General features: G+C 48.5%; 1 protein-coding gene across 2 annotated transcripts in view; it reads right to left on the reverse strand.

Moving 5' to 3' along the window:
• Nucleotides 1-658: 658 nt before the first annotated feature.
• FAM167A (family with sequence similarity 167 member A) overlaps nucleotides 659-22,172 on the reverse strand; it is a 43,320-nt gene continuing 21,806 nt past the window's right edge. For both annotated transcript variants that reach the window (XM_086703822.1, XM_025922384.2), the window contains one exon: nucleotides 659-3,905. In XM_086703822.1, coding sequence (XP_086559948.1) covers nucleotides 3,642-3,905 — 264 coding nt within the window. In that variant the 3' untranslated portion in view covers nucleotides 659-3,641. The remainder of the gene's footprint in view (nucleotides 3,906-22,172) is intronic.

The raw sequence follows: 22,172 nt of genomic DNA on the forward strand, positions 1-22,172 counted from the left end.
TCCCAGGATGCTGTACTTAATCCCTTTCTTTTATGTCCTCTCTCTCTTCCTTGAAGAATTTATCCAGTTATGGTGCTCTAAAAATCATCCCCATACCCAGATCCAGAACCCCCAATTTATGTCTCCAACATTGGCCTTTTCCTGAAGTCAAGGTCCCTTTATCCAACCACCTACTCACTCTCCACTTGGACGTCTAATAGGTGTTTAAATGTACCATGGCTGGGACCTAACTACTGGGGCCGCTCCTCTGCCCCAATCATGCGCCTCTCAAAGTGTTCTACATCTCAGTAAATGGCACCCCCTCCATCCAGCTGCCAGCCAGAGAGCTGTTCTTAATTCCTCTGTTTCCTTCACTCGCCGCATCCAAGCTATCAGTGTGTCTGGTTGGCTTTACCTCCAAAGTAAATCCCAAAGTGTGTACCAAAGTAAATCCCAAATCCATCCACCCACCCACCGTTCCTTCTTCCCTCCCTCCCTCTCTCCCTTCCTTCTTTCCTTCCTTCCTTCCTTCCTTCCTTCCTTCCTTCCTTCCTCCCTTCCTCTCCTCCCACCCTACTACCCTCTCTCCCTCTGTCCCTTCCCTTTCTCTCTTTCTCTTTCTTTGTGTGTCTGCTATAAAAGGAACAAGGTAAAAGAAAGAAAATTTCTTCTCCTTACATAGTATCCTCTTTTGAAATATTTTTATTTCACTTCTTCTAACAGCAATATAGAAACAAATAATCATAAAAAATAAGATTATAAATTGTCCATTGATTATGTAATAGCACTTGGTATTGCTACAGGGAGGAGGTCTGGGGCTGGATCAGGCCAGCTCAAGCCTACCCAGGCTCTCCAGGCCTCTGTGATCTCTGCTGAGTCCATGAAGGCATCACACAGTGCCGTGCACAGTAGTGTCAATGGAAACCGCACGTTTTACACCCAGGGTCCTCGGGGACGACAGAGAGATGGGCAGATAATGAATGAAACTGCAAACAGTATTGTATACACACGGTAAGCCAGAGCATTGTCCTAGGGTGCTGGCGACACAGGGCCTGCAGCTGATTCACAGACATCTCTTGGCCCCCCACAAGGCAGGCTTTTCACAAAACTGAACTGACTTGTTGAGTTATTTGTGTTCCCTGTGAAAATAAGGGAGCTAACAGACATTGGATAATGAATAAGGAGACGTACCTGGTCTCTCCCCCTCCACTCTTTCTCTCTGGTCCCCTCCTCTTTCTCGTCCGTCCTTATTCCAAAATAAAATTCTCTTGGGGTGAACTAAGCAAAAGAGCTGAGACCTATTCAAAAAAGTATGCCTTGATCTCGGTTTCCTCTCAGAGAACAAAGCAAGGAAGGGACCATTAGGTTAACCGAACAACTAAATTGCCCAGTTGACGCCGATTCAATTGGGTTGACAAAATCAACAAAATCACTCGGCTTTAGTTGAGTCCAATTTTTTTCAATTACTGTAATGACGGATTTCTAGAAAGAAAAAAGCAATTTGGCATTATTTGCTGAATATGGAACGGGCTTTCCTGCGTAGTTTGAGTATGTGTACCTGTGTGCCCTTCCAGAGTGAGTGGTGAGTGGGGTGTAGGCCAGCCCACTACCCCACCATCCCCAGGACTCATCTCAGAGAAGCCTGGAAGGAATGCCTCTGGAGGGCTTGGCAGTGTTTGTACATAATCCCTGAGGAGAGACAGTGTGGGGTAGAGAAAATCTCCCTCCTTTCCTGCCTGAGGGGAGCTGGTCTAAAGGGCCAGGCATTCCACTGAGGTCTTTTCTGTGGACCAATCCTCTGGTCCTCAGACTTCCCTCACTGCTTAGAGAGTCAGGCTGAAAACAAATCTTAGCTATGTTGATATACCTTCTTCGAAGGAAGTATAAATCCTCTGGCTCTTTGAAATCACAAGAAAGTGACCATGTTCTTTCCTAATTAGGGAACATTCATTTACATCCTCTCACTGCCCGTCCACAAAAGAAAAACAACCTTCTTCATGTGGGTCAGGGTGTGTGTGTGTGTGCACGCTCATGTGTATAAGTGTGCATGGGCCCTGATGAGACTATACAGGAAGATGAAACATGAAAGAACACTTTACTTCAACTACGGAATTGTGATTGGTAATATGTGTTCTGTGGGTCCACTTTCCAGCCATTGCTCTGAGTTTGACCCAAATATTCTGAATGGCAAAGTGAGAGCTACATATGGGGGCTGAAGGAGGTGGAGAGGAGAGGGGTTGGCAGTTTGCGGGTTTGGCAAAGCATTAGGACCATCTTTGGGGTTCAAGTTCATTAATAAATGATCTGTCTAGGCATTATTAATAATGATTAAACCTGTCTATATTCTATAGCCACTAAATTGCTGTGTAACCTAAGGGAAGTCATCTGCCTTTCCTGGCTTCACTGTACTCCTTTATGAACAAGAAGGCGTGACCAGATGATGTCAAAAGCCAACCCTCCCCTCCCCCCACCCCGCTGGTGGGAGAACACGTGCCACGTGGCATTCTACCAGGTTCGCTTTCCTACCCTGTTGAGGTCTTAGTCCTCACCTTTCTGATTGTCATGCTTGTTGTTAGGGAGAACCTTTTAAAGTCAAATCCTTAACTTCTGGACTTGACCTACCCAACTGGCATCACCATTTGGACAAAAATCAAACAGTTATTAACAAGTTAGCAACAGATTAGTAACAGTCTGATTCAATTAAAATTAGTTATTTAAATCAGGCACAGAATCTCAGAGGAGGCTCAGGGCAAGCTTCTGAGGTCCCTCCAGTCTTTCTGGGGAGGGCAAGAAGGACATAGAGGTGACACCACCAGGAGAATTCGGGTTGTGGGAAATCTGCTGACAGACTTGCCTAGTCCATTTAGCCACGCCCCTGGAGGAGCAGGGTGGCGGCAACAGGGCTCTTTGGAGACTGGGATTGGTGTGTGTGGCCAGGGCAGGCAACAGAGGGCATCTGTGCTTGCCCCCCTCAAGCTGCACGGGCGTGTCCTGGCACACGCTAGAAACAAGTTACATGGCACTGGTAGGGCCGAGGTCTAAGACCGACAGCAGCCTGGCCCAGCCACTCACCGGAGGCACTGGCTGCAGCTGTGGGGCCTGGGTTCCCAAGCTCCACTTCTTCATTCCTTCTGGTTTCCCCTTCCTGGTGGGTCCCTGTCAGGGCTGCTGAGTCACCTATTTAGGGTGAATTTGAGCCAGTACTTAGAAGACGGCAACAGGAGATGGGCTCATCTGACATACCTACTCATCTCCTCCCTGGATGCCCAGTGCTCTTGGTGAAGCTTTTGGCAAGAATCACAGCTTTTGGGGGTCCCCTCTGGGATCCCAGATCATAGCACCAGTGATTCTGGGAGACAAGAATGTAGGTCAGTGAGGGGAGGATGGAGACATATTATCCTGGGAGCCAGGTCTCACTGAACATCTGGATGGAGATGAACACCGGGGTCACAGACAGTCAAGGGTTGTTGGGTTCCACAGCAAGCTGGGACCCCTGAGAGAGCACCTGCCAGGAGTTTGGGGGTCCACGGTTCACCAGTCACAGGGAAGCCCTTTCTCTGGGGAGACCCACTCAGGGTGACTCAGCCTCAACTCCTTTCCCGTGTCCCCTCCCCACCTCCCGAACACTCTCTCCTAGCTCCTCTGCCCCCTTCTAGGGCTTCTCAGCACAGAGAGAACCTCCGGGAGTTGATGTTCATCTTGGTGACTCCAATGAGCTTGAGTGGTGTGGAGAGACTGAAGGAGGAGGCGAGCGGGGAGTCACAGAAGAGATCAGACAGCTCGTCCCGTTCCTCCAGCTCATAGGTGGCATCGTTGAGCATCCTCCTGTGCAGGTCACAGGTCTGCTCGATCTTCAGCTTGTTGATGTCACTGCGCAGGCGCATGAGCTGTCTGGCCAGCTGCTGGTCCTGCAGCCGCATCTCCATCTGGAAGGGAGGAAGGGAGCATCAGCAGAGATCTGGGCTGGGGGTTACAGCTCCACAGTCTCTGACAAACACAGACCCAGTGATAGGAGACCTAATTAATAGCTTGCATCATCAGTTGGTCTACCTGGAGATATTAGCACGTTCCCTGCTCTGGGAGGTAAAAAGACATACATAGCAAGATGACAAATGGGGACAGATGGGTTTCCCAAACAGTACTTTGTGTTAGGCTAGATTCAATGTCTAAATCCTGGAATAGATGCATGTCAGTCCTGGCTTAAAGTGCAGTCTCATTGTTTACAGGTACGTACGGATGGAGTAAGAGTATAATGGAATGCATGGGAGTGACAAATACCAAATTCAGGAGCATGGTTACCTCTGGGTGGGAAGGAAGGAATGTGATGGGGAAAGGCAGATGGGGGCTTCAGCTGTGTTGGTAATGTTCTATACCTCATGTCCGGTGGTGGGTATACTGTTATATTATTCTGCAAACCTGTAAACAATTTACAATGCCTGCAGTGTTTCTTAACAAAGTTTCAAAAAAAGCCAAACAAAAACATGCTAATGTTTGTTGAATGTCTTACTATGAACCACATTGTTCTAAGCTCTTCAGGTATGGATTAGTCTGCTCAGGCTGCTCTACAAATTACCATCTCCTGGAAGGCTTAACCAATAGATGTTTATTTTTCATAGTTCTGGAGGTCTGGAAGTCCAAGATCAAGAGGTGGGCTGATTCCGTTATTACTGAGGGCCTCCTGCACAGCTTGCAGACAGTCACCTTCTTGCAATATGCTCACATGATGGAGATAGAAGGCTCTGCTCTCTCTCTCTCTTTTTTTAATGTTTATCTATTTTTCAAGGAGAGAGACAGAGTGTGAGTGGGGGATGGGCAGAGAGAGAGGGAGACACAGAATCTGAAGCAGACTCCAGGCTGTGAGCTGTCAGCACAGAGCCTGAGGTGGGGCTTGAACCCACAAACTGCGAGATCATGACCTGAGCCGAAGTCAGACGCTCAACCGACTGAGCCACCCAGGTGCCCCTCTGCTCTCTCTTTTTATAAGGACATTAATCTCATGATAGGGGGCCCTACTTTTATGCCCTCAAATCTAACCATCTCCTAAAGGCCCATCTCCAAATACCATCACACAGCGGGTAAGGGCTTCAACATATGAATCTGGGGGGGGGGGGTGGGCCCAAAGATTTAGTCCATAAAAAGTATATTAACACGCTACAGTTAATCTTTACTACAACTCTGCTAAGCAATATCACCATCATCATCCGCAATTTAGAAATGAAGAGGCAGAAGCTCACAGAGTCAGTTATTATGTGATCACAAAGGTCATAAATGGCAGAGCTGAGATGAGAAACCCAAACAATCAGACTCCAGAACCCAAACTAATGACAAGGAAGTTCTGCCTTTTCAGGTATTGTTGATATGGAGCTAGGTCTGTGCTCAGTGAACTAATAAAAGGCTCATGATTTCTGGTCTAACACCCTTACGGTTTCCAAAATCCATTCACGTGCTGACTTTGTCAGGACAGTACAGCCAGCCCTGAGGGATCAGCCTGGCAGTTTGGATGAGCATTTTACAAGTCTGGAAGGGTGTCAGTGAGTTGCTCAGTCACAGTTATGCCATGGCAGAGATGGGGGCTGGAGCTCACAGGACATCCTCAGGCTCCCAGCACAGAGCACTTTCCATTAACAACCCTGGGACAGGTTATCAGCTGTTCCCACATGACATGATAGTTGATTCCTTCTCGCTGTTTACTCTGCCTATAATTGCAAGTGGTTCTTGTTTTAGTACTTTTGTGTCTTCAAGCTCAGCTATGCCTTTTGCCTGGTGCTTGGAACCAAACTGATTTGGAGAAATCAACCATGAGATCCCAGAGGGAACCTTTCCGTTGTTATGCAAGTGAACACAACTGTTTGCACTTGTCCCCTGTTAAGGTTTGGAACCCAGTGTCCTCCCTGGTGGAAAAGTAAGTGACTTTGCCAGTAAGCATTTTATTGTTCTTTTTTTTTTTTTTTTTTTTTTGGCTCTCTTTCATTTTTAATGTACTTCTATGGATCCCCTTTCTCTCCATTTCGTAGATGAGAAAAATCAGGATAAAAAGTCTTGCATGGGGATCAGCAAAGTTTTTAATGGCGAAATTGGTATTAAAGTTCATAGCCCCCAGTCTACTAGCTAACCTCTCAATCCTTGGACATAAAAACCCAAATTTATTGCCAACCAGAAATTCTACTGATTTAGAAGAGCACCAAACTAATGATGGCAGGCTCATCACAGGGCAGTTGGTCATTCATTCATTTGTTATGCAGCCCTTAGTCATGCCTGGAACGGGGCCAGGTGTTGTGTAAAACCCTTCTGAAGCAGATGGTGGTCAAGTTTGTCTGAAAGATAGTGTCAGCTCACTCTCATTGCTTCTGGGGTCTTGATTGAACCCCGCCCCCATTTCTCCTTGGGGGTATTCTGTAATTTGGAGATAGAGCTCTTTGAAAAGATAGGAACTTCATATTTTAGGTTTGAACTTTGTCACCAGGAGTTGGATCTTAGGTCTGAAAAGATCCTTTAGGGGCGCCTGGGTGGCGCAGTCGGTTAAGCATCCGACTTCAGCTCAGGTCACGATCTTGTGGTCCGTGAGTTCGAGCCCCACATCAGGCTCTGGGCTGATGGCTCAGAGCCTGGAGCCTGCTTCCGATTCTGTGTCTCCTCTCTCTGCCCCTCCCCCCTTCATGCTCTGTCTCTCTCTGTCTCAAAAATAAATAAACGTTAAAAAAAAATTAAAAAAAAAAAAAAGAAAAGAAAAGATCCTTTAAAGTTGGAGAATTTCAGGCTTGAGCAGGTGTCCGGGAGTATCTGTGAGATGCAGCCCGCAGGGGTGCCTGGTAGAGGAAAAGGTCTACTTTTCTATGGCCAATTGATCCAGTCAAAGGTCAGAGAACAATTTAGGACTGAAATCCCATCAGAGTCAGCTGGAAAAAAGGAGTGACAGGAAGGCACATGTCCCGTTCCCTTTGACTGGACAAAGTCCACCTTGGTGGAGTCACTTCACAGACTTATTTAGCTTGGATTCATTCAACTCCGCATAAAGTAAAGAAGAGAAATAAAACCACACTTTCAACAGGGCTGAGGATTCTGGCCATCGTTGTGCCCAAAGGAACACGAGGGGGACTGGGAACCTGCTGTTTCCCCAGCGGTCCCTGGTTCTGAGGGTGCCTTAGTGTGAGTACCTGCTTTAGGAGTCGCTCAGAGTATATGTTTTGTTATGACCCCTGCATGTAAATCAGCTACTGCATCTGAGGCACAGAGAACCAGTGTTTGTTCCAACACCACAGGGAAAATCGACGGTGTTGGCCCTATTCGCACTAAGGGATTTTCCAAGGGTGACTCTGTGCCTTAAACATCAATTTGAGGCCCCACTGAAGAGGGAACTCCGTTGGGAATCAGACCAAATCCATACAGAAACGAGCTCCCATGGCTGAAAAAAAAAAAAAAAAAAAAAACCTAAGCAAAATGTGCAGGGCTAAAAGGATTTTTGCCCCCTGAAATTTTTTTCATCGTAATAAAATACGCATAACAAAGTGTTCACCATCTTAATCACTTTGAAGTGTGCAGCTCAGTAGCAGCAGGCACATTCCCATTGACCTGTGGCCATCACCACCATCTTGAGACCTCTTCATCTTGTAAAACTGAAACTCTGTCCCCATTAAACACTAACATCCCACCCCACTCCCCACCCCCACTCTACTTTCTGTCTCTATGAATTTGACTGCTCGATGTACCTTATGTAAGTGGAATCATACAGAATTTGTCCTCTTGTGACTGGCTTATTTCACTTAGCATAATGTCCTCAAGGTTCACACGGCTAAGAGGCTTTCTAATAAATGAAACTTTCTCAGAAATGTTTAGGGAACATCAGGAGAATGGCATATCCTGAGGAGGGTGCCGAACGAGAACTGTGACATGGTTACAGAGCAGGGTCTGGGCTGGGGATGAAGGCCCTCCTTCCTTTTTCTTTCCTGTCTGCCACAGATGCACGTGGGCAACAGTGACATCATCCCCCATCTCCTGCCACATACTGTTAGGTGCAGGTCATATAGATTATTTCACTGCATATGCTCACAGCTCTAGATGATAGGTATTTCGATCTGTTTCACGGACGAGGAAACCCAACTCAGGGAAGTTAAGGGACTGTTCAGGATCAGCCAGGCTGGGCAAGGTGCACTCGGATCACCCAGGGGCCCATCAGAGCCCAGAGCTGGTGACCTCCCCATGGTTCCCATTTACCTGGAGGTGGTCTGGGTCCCAGAGGCAGTAGAAGGGTTAGAATCTGGGGTTCGAATCTGGATTCCAGTGGAACCCCCTCCTCACTAGTTGTGTGGGTTTGGGCGAATCACTAACTCTCCTTGAACTTCTGTCTCTTCATCTAGAGAAAAGCGATAATGCCTATTTCAAGGACTATGAGAAGCATATTAGATAATAAGGGATATGCCAAGTAAGCTGAATAGTGCCAGTCAAACAAAGGTAAGAGGTTCACCGTTTAAGCTCTTTCTCTCCAGGCCAAAGTGTAGAATGTGGAAACTGGCCAGAACTTCCCACTTTTAAGACTTTATTAAAGAGACTGAGACACTGGCCCTAAAACCTGGTCCTTGTGACTCAACTATCAGTGTGAGTTTAATGCTCTCCCTGGCAAAGACTCAACTGTAGGACGTGCTGATTTCCAATCCCCCTTCCCAGGGTGGCCTGTTGTTCCTGCAGAATAAAGGCATTTGCTGGATTTTCAGAGGAGCGCCTACAATTCCAGTAATCCTGTAATTAGGGCATAGTACTTGGTGAAAGGGGGAGAAATGTCAGCACATTGTGGTAAAATGTTGTGTCCCTACCGGGTGAGGAAGCTCACGAAGGAGCTGGTGGACAATCGGTGGCCCTGCTGCAATAGCCAATGAATGTAGGATGGCCAGCCGAGGAAATTCACAGAAGTACCCAATGTGAGAGGGCTCTGCTGTGAGGTCTCTGTAGCGAAGTCTCAGGGGAGTTGGAAGAGGGGCTGACTCCTGCCTCTGGGAGGGGTGGAATAAAAACAAAGGCTGCAGTAAACTCATGTGGAGAACAATATGGCAGTTCCTCCAAAAAGTAAGCATGGAGTTATCACATGATCCAGTAATGCATCTTGTGGGTATATCCCTACACGAATTGAAAGCAGGGATTGAACAGATACTCGTACACTCGTGTCTATAGCAGCATTATTCACAATAGGGGAAGCAACCCGTGTGTCCGTCGACGGGAGGGCAGATAAACAAAATATGGTCTGTCCATACGACAGCCTATTATTCAGCCATAGCAAGAGATGAAATCTGGACACGTGCTACAGCATGAATGAACCTTGAGGATGATATATAAGTGAAAGAAGCCAGACACAAAAGGACAAGTACTTTACAATTCCACTCACATGACAGACCTAAGTAGTCAGACTCACAGAGATAGAAAGCAGAATGGGGTTGCCAGGGGCTGGGGGGGGGGGGGGGGCGGATACAAGAATGAGGAGTTAATGTTTAATGGGGACAAAGTTTCAGTTGGGGGAGAAGGAAGCACTTCTGGAGATGGACGGTGCTGATGACCACATAACAATGTGAATGTCCCTAATGAGTTGTACACTTAAAAATGGTTAAAAGGGGGGCGCCTGGGTGGCTGAGTCAGTTGGGTGTCTGACTTTCGCACAGGTCATGATCTCATGGTTCCTGAGTTCAAGCCCCATGTCAGACTCTGAGCTGACAGCATGGGGCCTGCTTGCAATTCTCTCTCCCTCTCTCTCTGCCCCTTCCCCCACCTGCTCTCTCTCTCAAAGATAAATAAACATTAATTTTTTTTAATCTTTAAAAAATAAAGCAATGGTTAAAATGGTAATTTTATGTTATATGTTATATTTTACCACAATTAAAGAAACAGAAAAAACTACAGATTTGGGGTGATGATTCTGACTTGATTTGCCCAGGGCCTTCCCGGTTTTTGTCGCCAGAGTCCCATGTCCCAGAAGCCTCCCTGTTCCCCGGCAAACAGGGATGGCTCATCACTCTCCCTTCAGTAAGTGTGGATGTTGCAGGCATTGGTGATGAGGACCTATCCTGGTGGTCAGAGGCTCATCTGTGTGATGGGTTCTTTTTCTTTTTAATTGTTTTTTCAACATTTATTTATTTTTGAGAGACAGAGAGAGAGAGAGAGACAGAGCATGAGCAGGGGAGGGGAAGAGAGAGGGGGAGACACAGGATCAGAAGCAGGCTCCAGGCTCTGAGCTATCAGCACAGAGCTTGATGTGGGGCTTGAACTCACAAACCGTGAGATCATGACCTGAGCCGAAGTCGGATGCCCAACCGACTGAGCCACCCAGGCACCCTGCGCTCTTTTTTTTTTTAAGTTTATTTATTTTGAGAGAAGAGAGCCCACGCGGGGAAGGGGCAAAGAGAGAGGGAGAGAAAGAAGCCACGCAGGCTCCATGATGTCAGTGTGGAGTGGGGCCCAACACAGGGCTCGATGCCACGAACCGTGAGATCATGACCTGAGCTGAAATCAAGAGTTGGACGCTTAACTGACTGAGCCACCCAGGCGCCCCTGTGCGATGCATTCTGTAACTTGAGTGGCACTGGGAACCGAGCAGATCCTGAAGGAAGCGGAGTGGTCTGGGAGGTTAAAGGCCTTTCTGGGGTAGGTTGGAGGAGCAGTGGCCACAGAAAGAGGGGCTCAGACCTCTGGGAGGTGGAGAGAGTACAGTATAACCTTGGTTTGTGAGCATGATTCGTTCCGGAAATGCTTGTAATCTAAAGCACTTGTATATCAAAGCGAATTTCAAGAACCATTGGCTCCATTGTGATCATGTGACCTGTGGCATCACATACGACTAGTGTTGCAAGACATCCCACATTTATCAAGTTAAAATTTATTAGAAATGTTTGCCCGTCTTGCAAAGCACTTGCAGAAAAATTTACCTGCAAACCAAGGTTTCACTGTATTTTGTTCTTTGGCAATGGCCCTTGCAGCCTTTGGGAGAAGCGCCATTTTTGTGGCGATTTGGAGAATTTGCTTCCTTCCTCAGCACACCTCGCCCACTGGCTCTGTGTTCACTTGCTCAGTCTAGAACACTCCTTGATGCTTTGGCATTCCAGGGAAGTGAATGCCTTCGTTCCCAGTTGCCATTGGGATGTGCTCGAATGCTTTCTTGGGCCTGCTATCCACGGGTCTAAAATGTCCTGAAGATTTAAGGAGTTTGAAAAAATACAAAAGGCATGTGACTATGACTATTGGGAGCACAAGAAGCAATTCTTCAGAACATGCCGCCTTAACCCACAGCAGCCTCTGCTTCCTAACATGAGTGGTCACGCCTGGCGGGTCAGACACAGCCTCCTCCGTCCACACAAGACGTCCCAGCAGCCCTATCTGTGATCTGTTTCATTTATATTCTCTAGTCCTTCATTTTCTGGAGGATCCTGCACCTTTGCCCCTGAAAGTTTCTGTTCCCTTAATTTGGAGAAAACAACAAGACGGGGCAGTGGCATGAGACAAGGCCCTATGCACACTTGTAAGCATATTTGGGGCAGAGGTTTGCAAATCTATCTCTAAAGCTCACCCCGAAGAAACCCAAGCACCAAGGGCAAACCAGAGGGGATATGACTGAGCTGGATTGAGGACCATTGGGATTAGCACAAATCCAGGAAGACAGAAAGTATCCCAAGGTGATCAAGGGCATTTTGTTTAATCGCCATTTCTGAGGCTCGTATCTAAGCCACCCCAACCCAACAGTTACAATTAGTCTCTGAATGATGTTGAAGAGAGGCAGAGTATAAAATCCGGGCTATTTTCTCAGCCGTGCATGAAAGGACAGCATGCGCTCTATTCTCCACGAGTCTTAATTCTTGAACCTTAGAAATAGTTTTTGTAAGCTGTCTGGTGACTTTTATATAACTTAGCTGAAAGGTCCAGATTATTGTTTTAATCAGCACTGTGTAGGAACACACTTAGAAGCCTGGGAAAATATTATTCATTATTTGATCTTGGATTTGGCCTCTGAGAAAGAGCCAGAATAACGTTGTTAGGGAAGAAAGCAAGTGGTGTCGTTGAAATGTGCTGCTGGAGGCAACTTCAGGGTCTGGGAAATTTTTTTTCATTTTTTTTCAAACACCCTTAGAAACCAAACTGTGCATGGACTGATTTTCAGGCAGAGCTGTTGACTCAAGTGTTTCTCAAAGGTCCCTACTCTGGCGGCAGTGGGCCACCGTTCCCGGCAAGTGGAGGCTGCATTCACAGGCCGCCACACACTCCCCGCGACTGCTGCCTTTGGGCAGATGTCAAGCTGGACATGAGTTCTCTTGGATGCCGCTGGCCTGGGGTGTGGGTGGCCTGAAGGGCACCATGGCTTCCATCCCCTGGGGCAGAATATGACATGTCTGTCTGTCTGGGCTCCTCCGAGGGGCTCTTGTGCTCTCCTTGGAGCCATTGTCTGCTGGGAAGGAATGTTCGAGCAGACCTCAGAGCCAGCCCAGAGAGCAGGGGGCGCTTCAGGTCCTGCCAGGGACTGTCCATCCTCTGTGGTAAGAGTCAAGCTCTATGTATATGATAAGGTCTTGGGTTTTCAAACTTGAAAGGTCCTAGGCCAGACTGCATCTTTACTCATGAGGCCGGCCTTTGGGAAGGACAGAGTGATGCACTCTGAACAATTCCCAGATCTGTCCCAAGAGGCTCTGGTTCTAGCTGGCTTTGGTCTCAATGCTTGCATGACATCAAAATTCACATGTTGAAATCCTCATGCCCAATGTGATGGTATTTGGAGGCGGGGCCTTTGGGATGTGCTTAAGTCATGAGGGGTGAGCCCTCATGAATGGGATTGATGATCTTATGAGAGAGTCCAGAGAGATCCCTCACCTCTTCCACCACGTGAGGACTCGGTGAGAAGTCTGTGACCCAGAAGAGGGCCGTCTCCAGACCCTGCTGGCTCCCTGATCCTCGACTTGCAGCCTCCAGACTGCAAGGTCTGTTGTTTATAAGCTACCCAGTCTGTGGTATTTTGTTGCAGTGGCACCAAGGGACTATGACACCGTCTTAGATCAGCCCTAAGGAGATGAGTGGCTCTGGGCAGGTGATGCGACCCCTATATGGAAAGGGGATGCTGATTACCTTCCCCTACCTGATAAGATTGCATCCTGGACACGAGGTAGGCCTGGGAACTGTACACCTGAGAAAGGAATGTTGGGAAGGACAAGCCCAGACTCGCATACTCACTACTCACAGTCACCCCGGCTCCTTCCTGCCTCCTCTCCCACTGTCTGTGCTGGGCCCTACACTCAAGAGGCTGATGGACAGGTCTCTCCCCTTCTTCAAACCTTTCAAAGGTACAACCAGCCTTCCTGGCTCCCTTGCTTTCTCCAGCCTCAGCTCTCCCATTCTGAGCCTCTTCCCCTCCACAGCAGTCATGCTAGGTCCTTATTCCCTCTCCTAAAACCACTCTTTCCCCTCCCATCATCCTTCAGGCCCAGTGTTTGCCCCTAAACCCTGCAGGCCTGGTGATATTCCTCACCTTGAGTGCCTCCTACCACGGCACCTACACAAGGCATCGATTGTGTTTGTTTACTCATCTGTCTCCCCACCAGCTGGTAAAACAGCAAGGAAAAATGAAGACTGTGTTCATCAGGCCCATCCCAGTGCCTGGTGCATAACTCTGGCACTCAAAAGCCATTTGTTGAATGAATGAATGAATGAATGAATCAATCAATCAATCAATCAATCAATGGGTGATACCTCCTCAGAGCCAGGTTTTGATTTTCTACAGCTGGGACAATCCTAGGGCAACGATTCTTGACTTTCTCACCCGTGCTACCCTCCAGGCCTTGGAGAGGCAGTGAGTAGAATGAACAGAGTCTTGGCTCGTGGGTTCCAAGTCCTTCACTACTACTCACTAGTGGTGCAACTCTGGCCAAGTTGCTCAAGCTGTCTGAGCTTCAATTTCCTTATCTGTGAAATGGGCATAGTAATAATATCCGCTCTGAGAATTCAATGAATAACACATATAGAAGGCACTTTGTATAGGACATGAGGTTCCAGAGGTTTTAAGTTCCACTTTATCCCTTCTTTACGGTCAGAGCTGCAGGGCTCAGCATTTTGTTATTTCCCATATGACACTCATCACTCCTACTGTTATAGGAATCCTTGAGTGCCGAGGCCCTGTATCATTCTTCTTTGCTCCCCAACAGGGCCTGGAGCAGAGCTAGTCACCAAATCATGCCTCCCACACACGTTGCAGGTGATTACTTGCACCTGACGCCTGTGCTGTTTTTCACATGTAAGCACAGCCCGGTGGGGCTGGTAGGGGAGTCTTAGCATCTCCTTCATCACATGGCTTGTCTGGGTTCCCGGAGCTGGTAATGCCAAAGCACTTCAGGGTTTGAAACGGAGGCCGGGGATCCTTCCAGGCAGGGCGATCTTAGCTTGGCCAGTGTGGGGCCTTCCCCAGCTTCCCAGCCACTGCCCTGGACGGCCAGCGGGGGCCTCACTGGGCCAGCAGCCGGTCCTAGAACTGTGCCACTCACTCTGGGCTGCAGCGGGGCCTCCAGCCAGACTCCAGGAGGGCTGGCTTCCTCCAACACGCCCTGCTGGGGTGTCTCTGGGTGAGGGAGCTGACAGAGAGGAGACATGCCTGCGGGGACTGTGTTCCTGCTCTTCCACGAGCTCCTTGCATTGCCTTCAGAACTTGCACCTACAGGAAGCACTAACTGTTCCAGGCAGGGATGTCTTCCTGAAGAGATTGCCTGGAGACCAGCTTCGGCCGGGACAGTTGTCAATTGAATGAAGGGTGCTGCTGAGGCACCCTGGCATCCATAGAGAGCCCCGAGGAGACCTATAGATCACCAGTGTTGGGACTTCTAGACTTTTCCTGGGCTCTGGGCCTCCCGGATTGAAAACTGATAGAGTGGGAGTTTCACGCCTGATGCCAAGCAAGCTCACGAACCAGACAGAAGCACTGGCTGACCACGAGTGACGGAGAGCTGCTGTGGGGACAAGAGCCCTGCGGAACTGGGGCTTGTGTGTGTAACCAAGGCTCCCAAGCACCTGTAGTTTCTATCTATAGAATCTCACTGTGCCTTCAAGAGGAAGCGAAGCCACTCTATTCTCTGCCCCACCTTCCAGGCACGATTGAGGCCATTTTGCTCTCCAAAGTCATTTCACACTCCATTACCCTGGAGCCTGCCTCCTTAGGAAGAACTGATGGTTTGGGCCTCATCTGCCTGGGGACCTCACAGCAGCCTGTGGCACTGGGGTGAACTCAGAACCCACCTCAGGAGAATATTTGCTGTGCCTGGGGAGCGTCTGGAACCCACCTCCCCCGTCACAGTCCAGAGTTAGAGCATGAGGCGGGGGTGCCCCCTCCCCGACATGCCCCAGCGGCTTAGGAAGGTCACAAACTGGTGAGTACGGTGGACTGTGGCCAGCAGTGGCTACGGGGGCTGCCAGCAGAGTGTGAGCTGAGGAGCGGGTAGGTTGGAGAGGGCCGGGCGGGGGCCTGTGAGAGCTGACTGATGGGCACACTCTCTACATATGTCCCTCCCTCACTGAAAGACAAGGGTGATCCGCCCTTTGGCTCCCTCCTGCTCTAGCATTCTGCGGTCCTGTTCTAGCTAGCACTATTAGAACGAGCACTGGTAGAGGAGTTCGCTCCTCCTCGGGCCCTCATGCTCGTGGGCACGCCTGCCCTGGGCGGGGAGCCGTGCGGGAGGCAGAGAAGCCAGAACTTCCGACTGGCTTTGGACTCTCCTTCTCCCCTGGCTCCTGAGCTGCCCGCGGGCTCCGGCTGGCCCAGCGGCTGTGGGCCGTGGCTCCTGAGTGCCAGGCCCTTGGTGCAGACCTAGAAACTGTTTCTGTTGCCAAAAGCTCAGCCGCCTTGAGGGAGCCTCTCTGTCACCTTTCCCTGGCTTTTGCCTGCTCACTGGCTGTGTCTGGCTCAGGCTTGTGCCCCGGGACGTGACCAACAACAGCCTTTGGGCAGTGCTCTTTTCTCTTTTTTCTTTTTTTTTGACCTGGTGGCAGCTTGAGGACAGGGGTGGTTCCAGAAGCTTGTAAAATAATACATCCCTCAGAAAGGGGCTGTTCAGCCTGGGCTTGAACAGCCTCTTCTGATCCTATGTGGCCTTTGTATTAGAATAATGAAGACTTCTGGGTGGGGGGGAATTCTTGGAAAGAGTGCAAGATCAAGTAAGCTTTGGAGGATAATTGGCCAGAGTTCCGGGAGTTGAGAGAATATGATGAACGAGCATAACACTTCATGAAACACAAAGTGCGTTCGTGCTCATTTGATCACAGGAGGAAATCTGTATTTCCCCTTCAAGGCAGAGGTTCTGAGGTCGGGCAGATCTGGGTTCAAACCCCTGCCCTGCCGGTTGATCTTGGCCAAACTACTTTACCTCAGTTTTCCCATCTGCAAAATGGGGCTGGTGCCTACCTTAAAAGAGCACCGTGCATATGACATGGTGTGATGGATATAAATGTACACATTTAGTACATAGTACCTGACTACTTTAGGAACTCAGTAAGTGCTCACTGCCCCCCCACCCCTGTCCTCCTCATGTTCCCTTTATAACACTCCGCCAGGTAGGTATGTATTATCTCCATTTCACAATGACAAAACCTAGGGCTAGGTTAATTCGTCTTCCTAAAGTCACACACCTAGGATATAGTAGAACTTGACTGGAAGTCTAGTTTAGTTACACATTTGATGCTCTTCCCACTTCACCTGTGACTGGTTAGGGACCCAGTTGCATTAGAACCCCCCTCAGGCACTTGTCACGCTCCTGACACCACCCTAGCTTTATGGAATCTGAATTTCCGCGGAGGGCTGGGAGGGATCTGTAGTTTTAACAAATACCCCGGGGGCCTCTTCCAACCGTTACTACACAGTAATGTATTGTAACTGGGAGGGTGCCCATCAGAGGAATTGGGTTTCAATTACTATAGGAAGAATGTGAATGCGGACTCAGGAGAAGCCTGATGTCAGTCATGCTTAAAGCCAAGCATTCACTCGGGTGCTGACGAAGCTAGGGATCTGTGTATGTCCCTTTGGTTAATTTCACCGTCCAGCATGCCTGGAACACAGTGACCACTCCGCGTGCACCTGAGCTCCCTAAAGCCTGTTGAAACTGTATTTTCTATACCTCTAGTATAGCTCTTGCCACACCGTGTCACTGTGTTTTGGGTCTGTCTCCTCCACAAAGGGGGGCACCTGATAGAGAACCCTGGCCCATTCCCCCTGGCCCCCACCCGCACACAGCCTCTAAGCGCAGGCATTCAGTGGACTCTGGCTATGCTGGATGAAGAGAGGACTGGATGAAAGGAACCCCGCCTGTCCCTTACAGCTGCTATTCTGGATGGGTGCCACCATCAGGCCCCTGCTTCTGGCTCCTGTCTCCCTTTCCTCTCTACTGCAAGACAGTCAAGGGAAGGAAAGAGACAGGACCTGATTCTTGGGCTTCATCTCACTGGTCAACCCCCGTCCAACCCCACCCCATCAGCTCTCACCTTGAGAGGGGAATTTCTGGGGATCCAGACCTTAGTTTTCTTACCTCAGTCTAGGAGATTCTATGCCTTTTTAGAAAAATCTGTAGATTACAAAGTGAGGAATGTGTACCGATTACACTGGCAAGACAGGAGCTTGGAGCTTTTCTTTCTTTTGCCTTTTATGTTTAAATCTTTTTTCTTCCCAATTATATGTAATATATTCCTTTTTTGGAAACTTCAGAAGCTACAGAAAAGTCCAAAGAATAATATTGGCACCCAGAAGGAAAGATCGTTGATGTTTTGTCCTATTTCCTTTGCTGGTGCCTTTGTTTACAAATACTTTAATAACCACCAAAGGGCCAGTATGTGGCCAGATTAACAGAACAGAATCTTCTCTTGCAGGCTGTTCGTGCCGGACGGGCTGAAAGCCCCCAGCTACATGGAGAAGACTTAGAATTGGGCAAAGGAACCCTCGGACTAGAAACTTCTTGTGACTCAAACCCCAGCTCAGCCAGCACCTCCCTGGATGGCTGTGAGCAAACGATTATCCTTATCACGGAATGGCCACAGCTGCCCCAGTCCCGGATAAGGGTGATTATGAGGCATTGCTAATAACTCTCTGTAACCCTTTACATGCATCCTGTTTACACATGCAGTAGGCAGGGTTTGAAATACAGACTTTCTGACAACTCCTGGTCCCACTGACTAGAGCACTGAACGTGAGTACCTATATCTGGTACAAGGTGAGTGATCTGGATCCAGATCCAGGAGATGTGGGTCTGTGTCTTCATTTGGCCATGCCCTTGCATTATATGACTTTGGGGTTAAGTCCCTTAACCTCTCTGATCTCAGGCTTATCATCTTTCTGAGCCTCCATCTTCTCCTTTGTAAAATGGGAATAGCAAATACCTCCAAGCCTTCTCACAGGATACTGCCTGTAAAAGTGCTTTGGGGACCATAACATGCTCCCTGGATGTTCCCTAGAAGCATTATCGTGGCTTCACTTTCACATTTCTCACTTTGTGTCACCAGAAGATGCTTCGTGAGTTTGAACTGCCATTCGGCTGTATGGCTCAGCAGAAATGGATAACCCCGGCCTTGTCAGCTGTGCCTGGGACACACCAGTCATGTGCTTGCCAAGCAGGCAGCACAGGCAAGAAAGGGTTAGTCGGGAGAGGCTGAAATCAAGCTGTGGCCACGGAGGGCCCAGCTGAGTTCAGGTCCATGACCTCCTGCCACCTGCCACGGCAGGCCCTAGAATTATTAAAACTTGTCAGGTTCCTCTTCCCTTTTTCTAACAACCATAAATACCTTTCTGGGGGGCTTTCTGCAGGGATCAAACACCTGCATGAAGCTGAAAAAAAAAAGATCGGCCAGCGCGCAAGGATTCTTGCCACTAAGACAACCCTTTAGGAAGCTGGAATGTTTTGTTTTGTTTTTAGTTTGGGCACCACACAGGCCAAGAGGAGATTCCTCCCTTTTCTTTCTCTTTCAGGTTGGCAAGGGGAACATTTTAGCAGGGTTGACAAGAACATTTTAGCAGGGTTGACGAGAGAAGGCAGAAGGGAAGGTCCCCTTTCCGCTTGTGCTACAAGCTCTGGGACCAAGCACAGTCAGAGAGGTTTGTGAAATGTTCTGAATTCCAGACTCAGCTAGAGAGCTGAGTCCCACAGCGTCAGGCTCAGGCTCGTCCCAGCTCACCCTTTCCTGAAGGAATGCCCCCACACTAGGCCACTTGGCCACCTCGCGAGGCCTCCCCAAAGGCATGACGCCAGAAGCTGGGACTTGCTAGCAACACGAACAGTCTGGAACCAGCAGAGATGCACCACGGCCACTTGACTGGCGTCTGAGTCAGTCTCCTGCAAACACAGAGCCTGCCATAGTCAGAAGGCCACAGGGTCCCTGGAAACTTGGAAAGCCAAGGGCCAGGCCTTTCTAGCTGGGAGGGGTAACACCAATGGGGTTTGAGGATCTCCACCTTCCTTGTATCCTCCAACACAGGAACCTGAAGGAAACGTGTGCCCTGCCCCCAGATCCCCGGAGCATGGCAAGAATGACTTGTCATTTTCCCTGTGGTGAAATTGGAGAGGAAGAGTGTACCCCCAAAGGAGCTCTTAGGATCCTTTCTTGCCCTGAAAATAAGATTCAGGCAGTCACTCTCTGCCTTTGAGCTGGCCTCGTAGGAGGCTGGGGGTGGACTAGTCTGTCCATCCAGACCCAGCACGGTCTGCCTCTAGAAGAGTCAACATTGACAACAAAGCCTCACTGAGTTTATTAACTGCTCCTGGGACAGCCCTGCGGTAATCATAGGGCTGTTCAGGCCTGCCCTCTCCTGGGCACAAACCCACTACTGAGCCAAAACTTCCATCAAATTGAGGGTCTGGCATCATGTAGGGAAATCAGCGGCCTGATTGACTGAATTACAGATTTTCAGTCTGTTACCTTGGCCACATCGAGAGAAAAGACAAATTTGCATAGAAGCCTGACAAACTGGCAGAGAGAGCCTGCCCAGGTATAGAGAAAACTTAATTCCAGGCTTAAAATAAAACAAAGGTTATTTGAAACCACTTTCACTGGGTTCAGAAAACAGGTTAATTTTTAATGACATCTTCAATGACTTAACAGATGACGAATTAGGAAAACAAATGGCATGGAGATTACTGTTTTGACTAAAATTTTAAAAATGTGAGAATGGGTTTGTTGTTCAGACGCTGAACTCTGCTCAACAGTCCAAGGATTTTACAAGTGGCCTTTGTTACTATTTAATCCCCGAAGATAAGCGGGCAGAAGTGCACGTTCAAGCTGGCTTGCCAGTGTGCATTCGAGCTGCTTTTGACCTCAGACATACAATCTGATGGAATCTGGTTCTCGGACAGCTCAGTGTGGGATGCTGGGACTTCCTTCTCAGAGGCCCTTTTACTGGCTGAGCCCCAAGCTATAAAGGTGGTTATGGCAGCAGCACGGCTCGGGGTGCGGGCCTGAGGATCCCTGGGGCTTCCCTCTGAAGTCCCTTCTTGGTCCCCTGGCCTCAGTCTTGCATGCCTCTCAGTCCTTGGATCTCAAAGTATGGTCCATGGATCAACAGTGTAGCATTTCCTGGGAACTTGTTGGAAATTTGAAATCATGGACCCACATCCCAGACCAATAGGATCAGAATCTTCAGTTTAACAAGAGAGCCAGGCAATCTGCGTGTACATTAGTTTGGGAGTCACTGCTCCAAGAGGTGCTCCAGAGTGATTTCTGGAACACAAATGCAAATGCACCCCTGTCGTTGCTGATTCAGCATGCCCAATGGGGCCGTTTGTGGGAGGGCCGCCTCTCCTGCCTCACCTCCTGCCTCTCTCCCCATAGCCCTCTACTCTCAGTGGTAAAGGCTGAGTTCACGCTCTGGCTCTGCCACTTACGAGTCATATCATCCTAGGCAGGGCATCTGACTTCTATAAGCCTCACTTTACTCATCTGTAAAATGGAGACAATAACAGCCATCACACAGGTCTGATGTAATAATGGCAGGAGGACCGGACTCTCATTCAATCTCGTTTCTTCCCCCACCCTCCCCTTCCCATGCATTCTGTTGACTGCTAGCATCTTTGTGAACACACATTTTTAGGAACCACAAAGCAAAATCAATTGCCTTTGGAAGATCCTAGGTAGTATGGTGGCTAAGAAAAGCATGGACAATGCAACCAGTCGGGCCACGGTTCAAATTTCTACTCTCTCGTTTATTGCCACATTTCTCTTTGAGCCTCAGTCGTCTCCTCTGTAACACGGGGTTAACAGGAAAGTGATGTGACAATCCAAAGAGGTAAGTAATGCATGTGAAGTGTCTGACACACAATAAACACTCATCTGGTGACAAATCTCAGAATTGTTATTATTATGATTACTGTTCCCCACCCCCATTAGCACAGAGAAACGGTGGGGAGGGTGGAAAATACCATGCAAATAAACTGTGCGGCCACTCTTGAAAAAAATATGGAGTTTCCTCAAAGAGTTAATAATAGAACTACTTACAACCTAGGATTGAGTACTATCTACTCAAAGGATACAAAAATACAGGTTTGAAGGGGTACATGCATCCCCATGTTTATAGCAGCACTATCCACAATAGCCAAATTGTGGAAACAGTCCAAGTGTCCACTGACTGATGAATGGATAAAGAACAGACGGTATATACATAGACAATGGAATGTTACTAAGCCGTCAAAAAGAATGAAATTTTGCCATTTGCAATGATGTGAATGGAGCTAGAGAGTATCATGCTAAGCGAAATAAGTCAGTCAGAGGAAGACAAATATCATATGATCTCACTCATGTGTGGAATTTAAGAAACAAAACAAACAAGAAAAGGGAAAGAAGAAGAGAGAAGGCAAACCAAGAAACAGACTCTTAACCTTAGAGAACAAACTGATGGTTACCAGAGAGAAGGGGTTAAATAGGTGATGGGGGTTAAGTAATGCACTTGCTGTGTGTGATGAGTACCGGGAGTTGTATGGAAGTGTTGAATCACTAGATTCTATACCTGAAACTACTATTGTACTGCATGTTAATTAGCTGGAATTTAAATAAAAACTAATACAAGAAAATGGGGCGCCTGGGTGGCTCAGTCAGTTAAGCATCCGACTTCGGCTCAGGTCATGATCTCGCAGTTCATGAGTTCGAGCCCCACATCGGGCTCTGTGCTGACAGCTCGGGGCCTGGAGCCTGCTTCGGATTCTATGTCTCCCTCTCTTTCTCTA

Source organism: Puma concolor, chromosome B1 (assembly GCF_028749965.1).
Source record: "Puma concolor isolate L17-30 chromosome B1, mPumCon1.1.hap2, whole genome shotgun sequence".
Classification (NCBI taxonomy): Eukaryota; Metazoa; Chordata; class Mammalia; order Carnivora; family Felidae; genus Puma; species Puma concolor.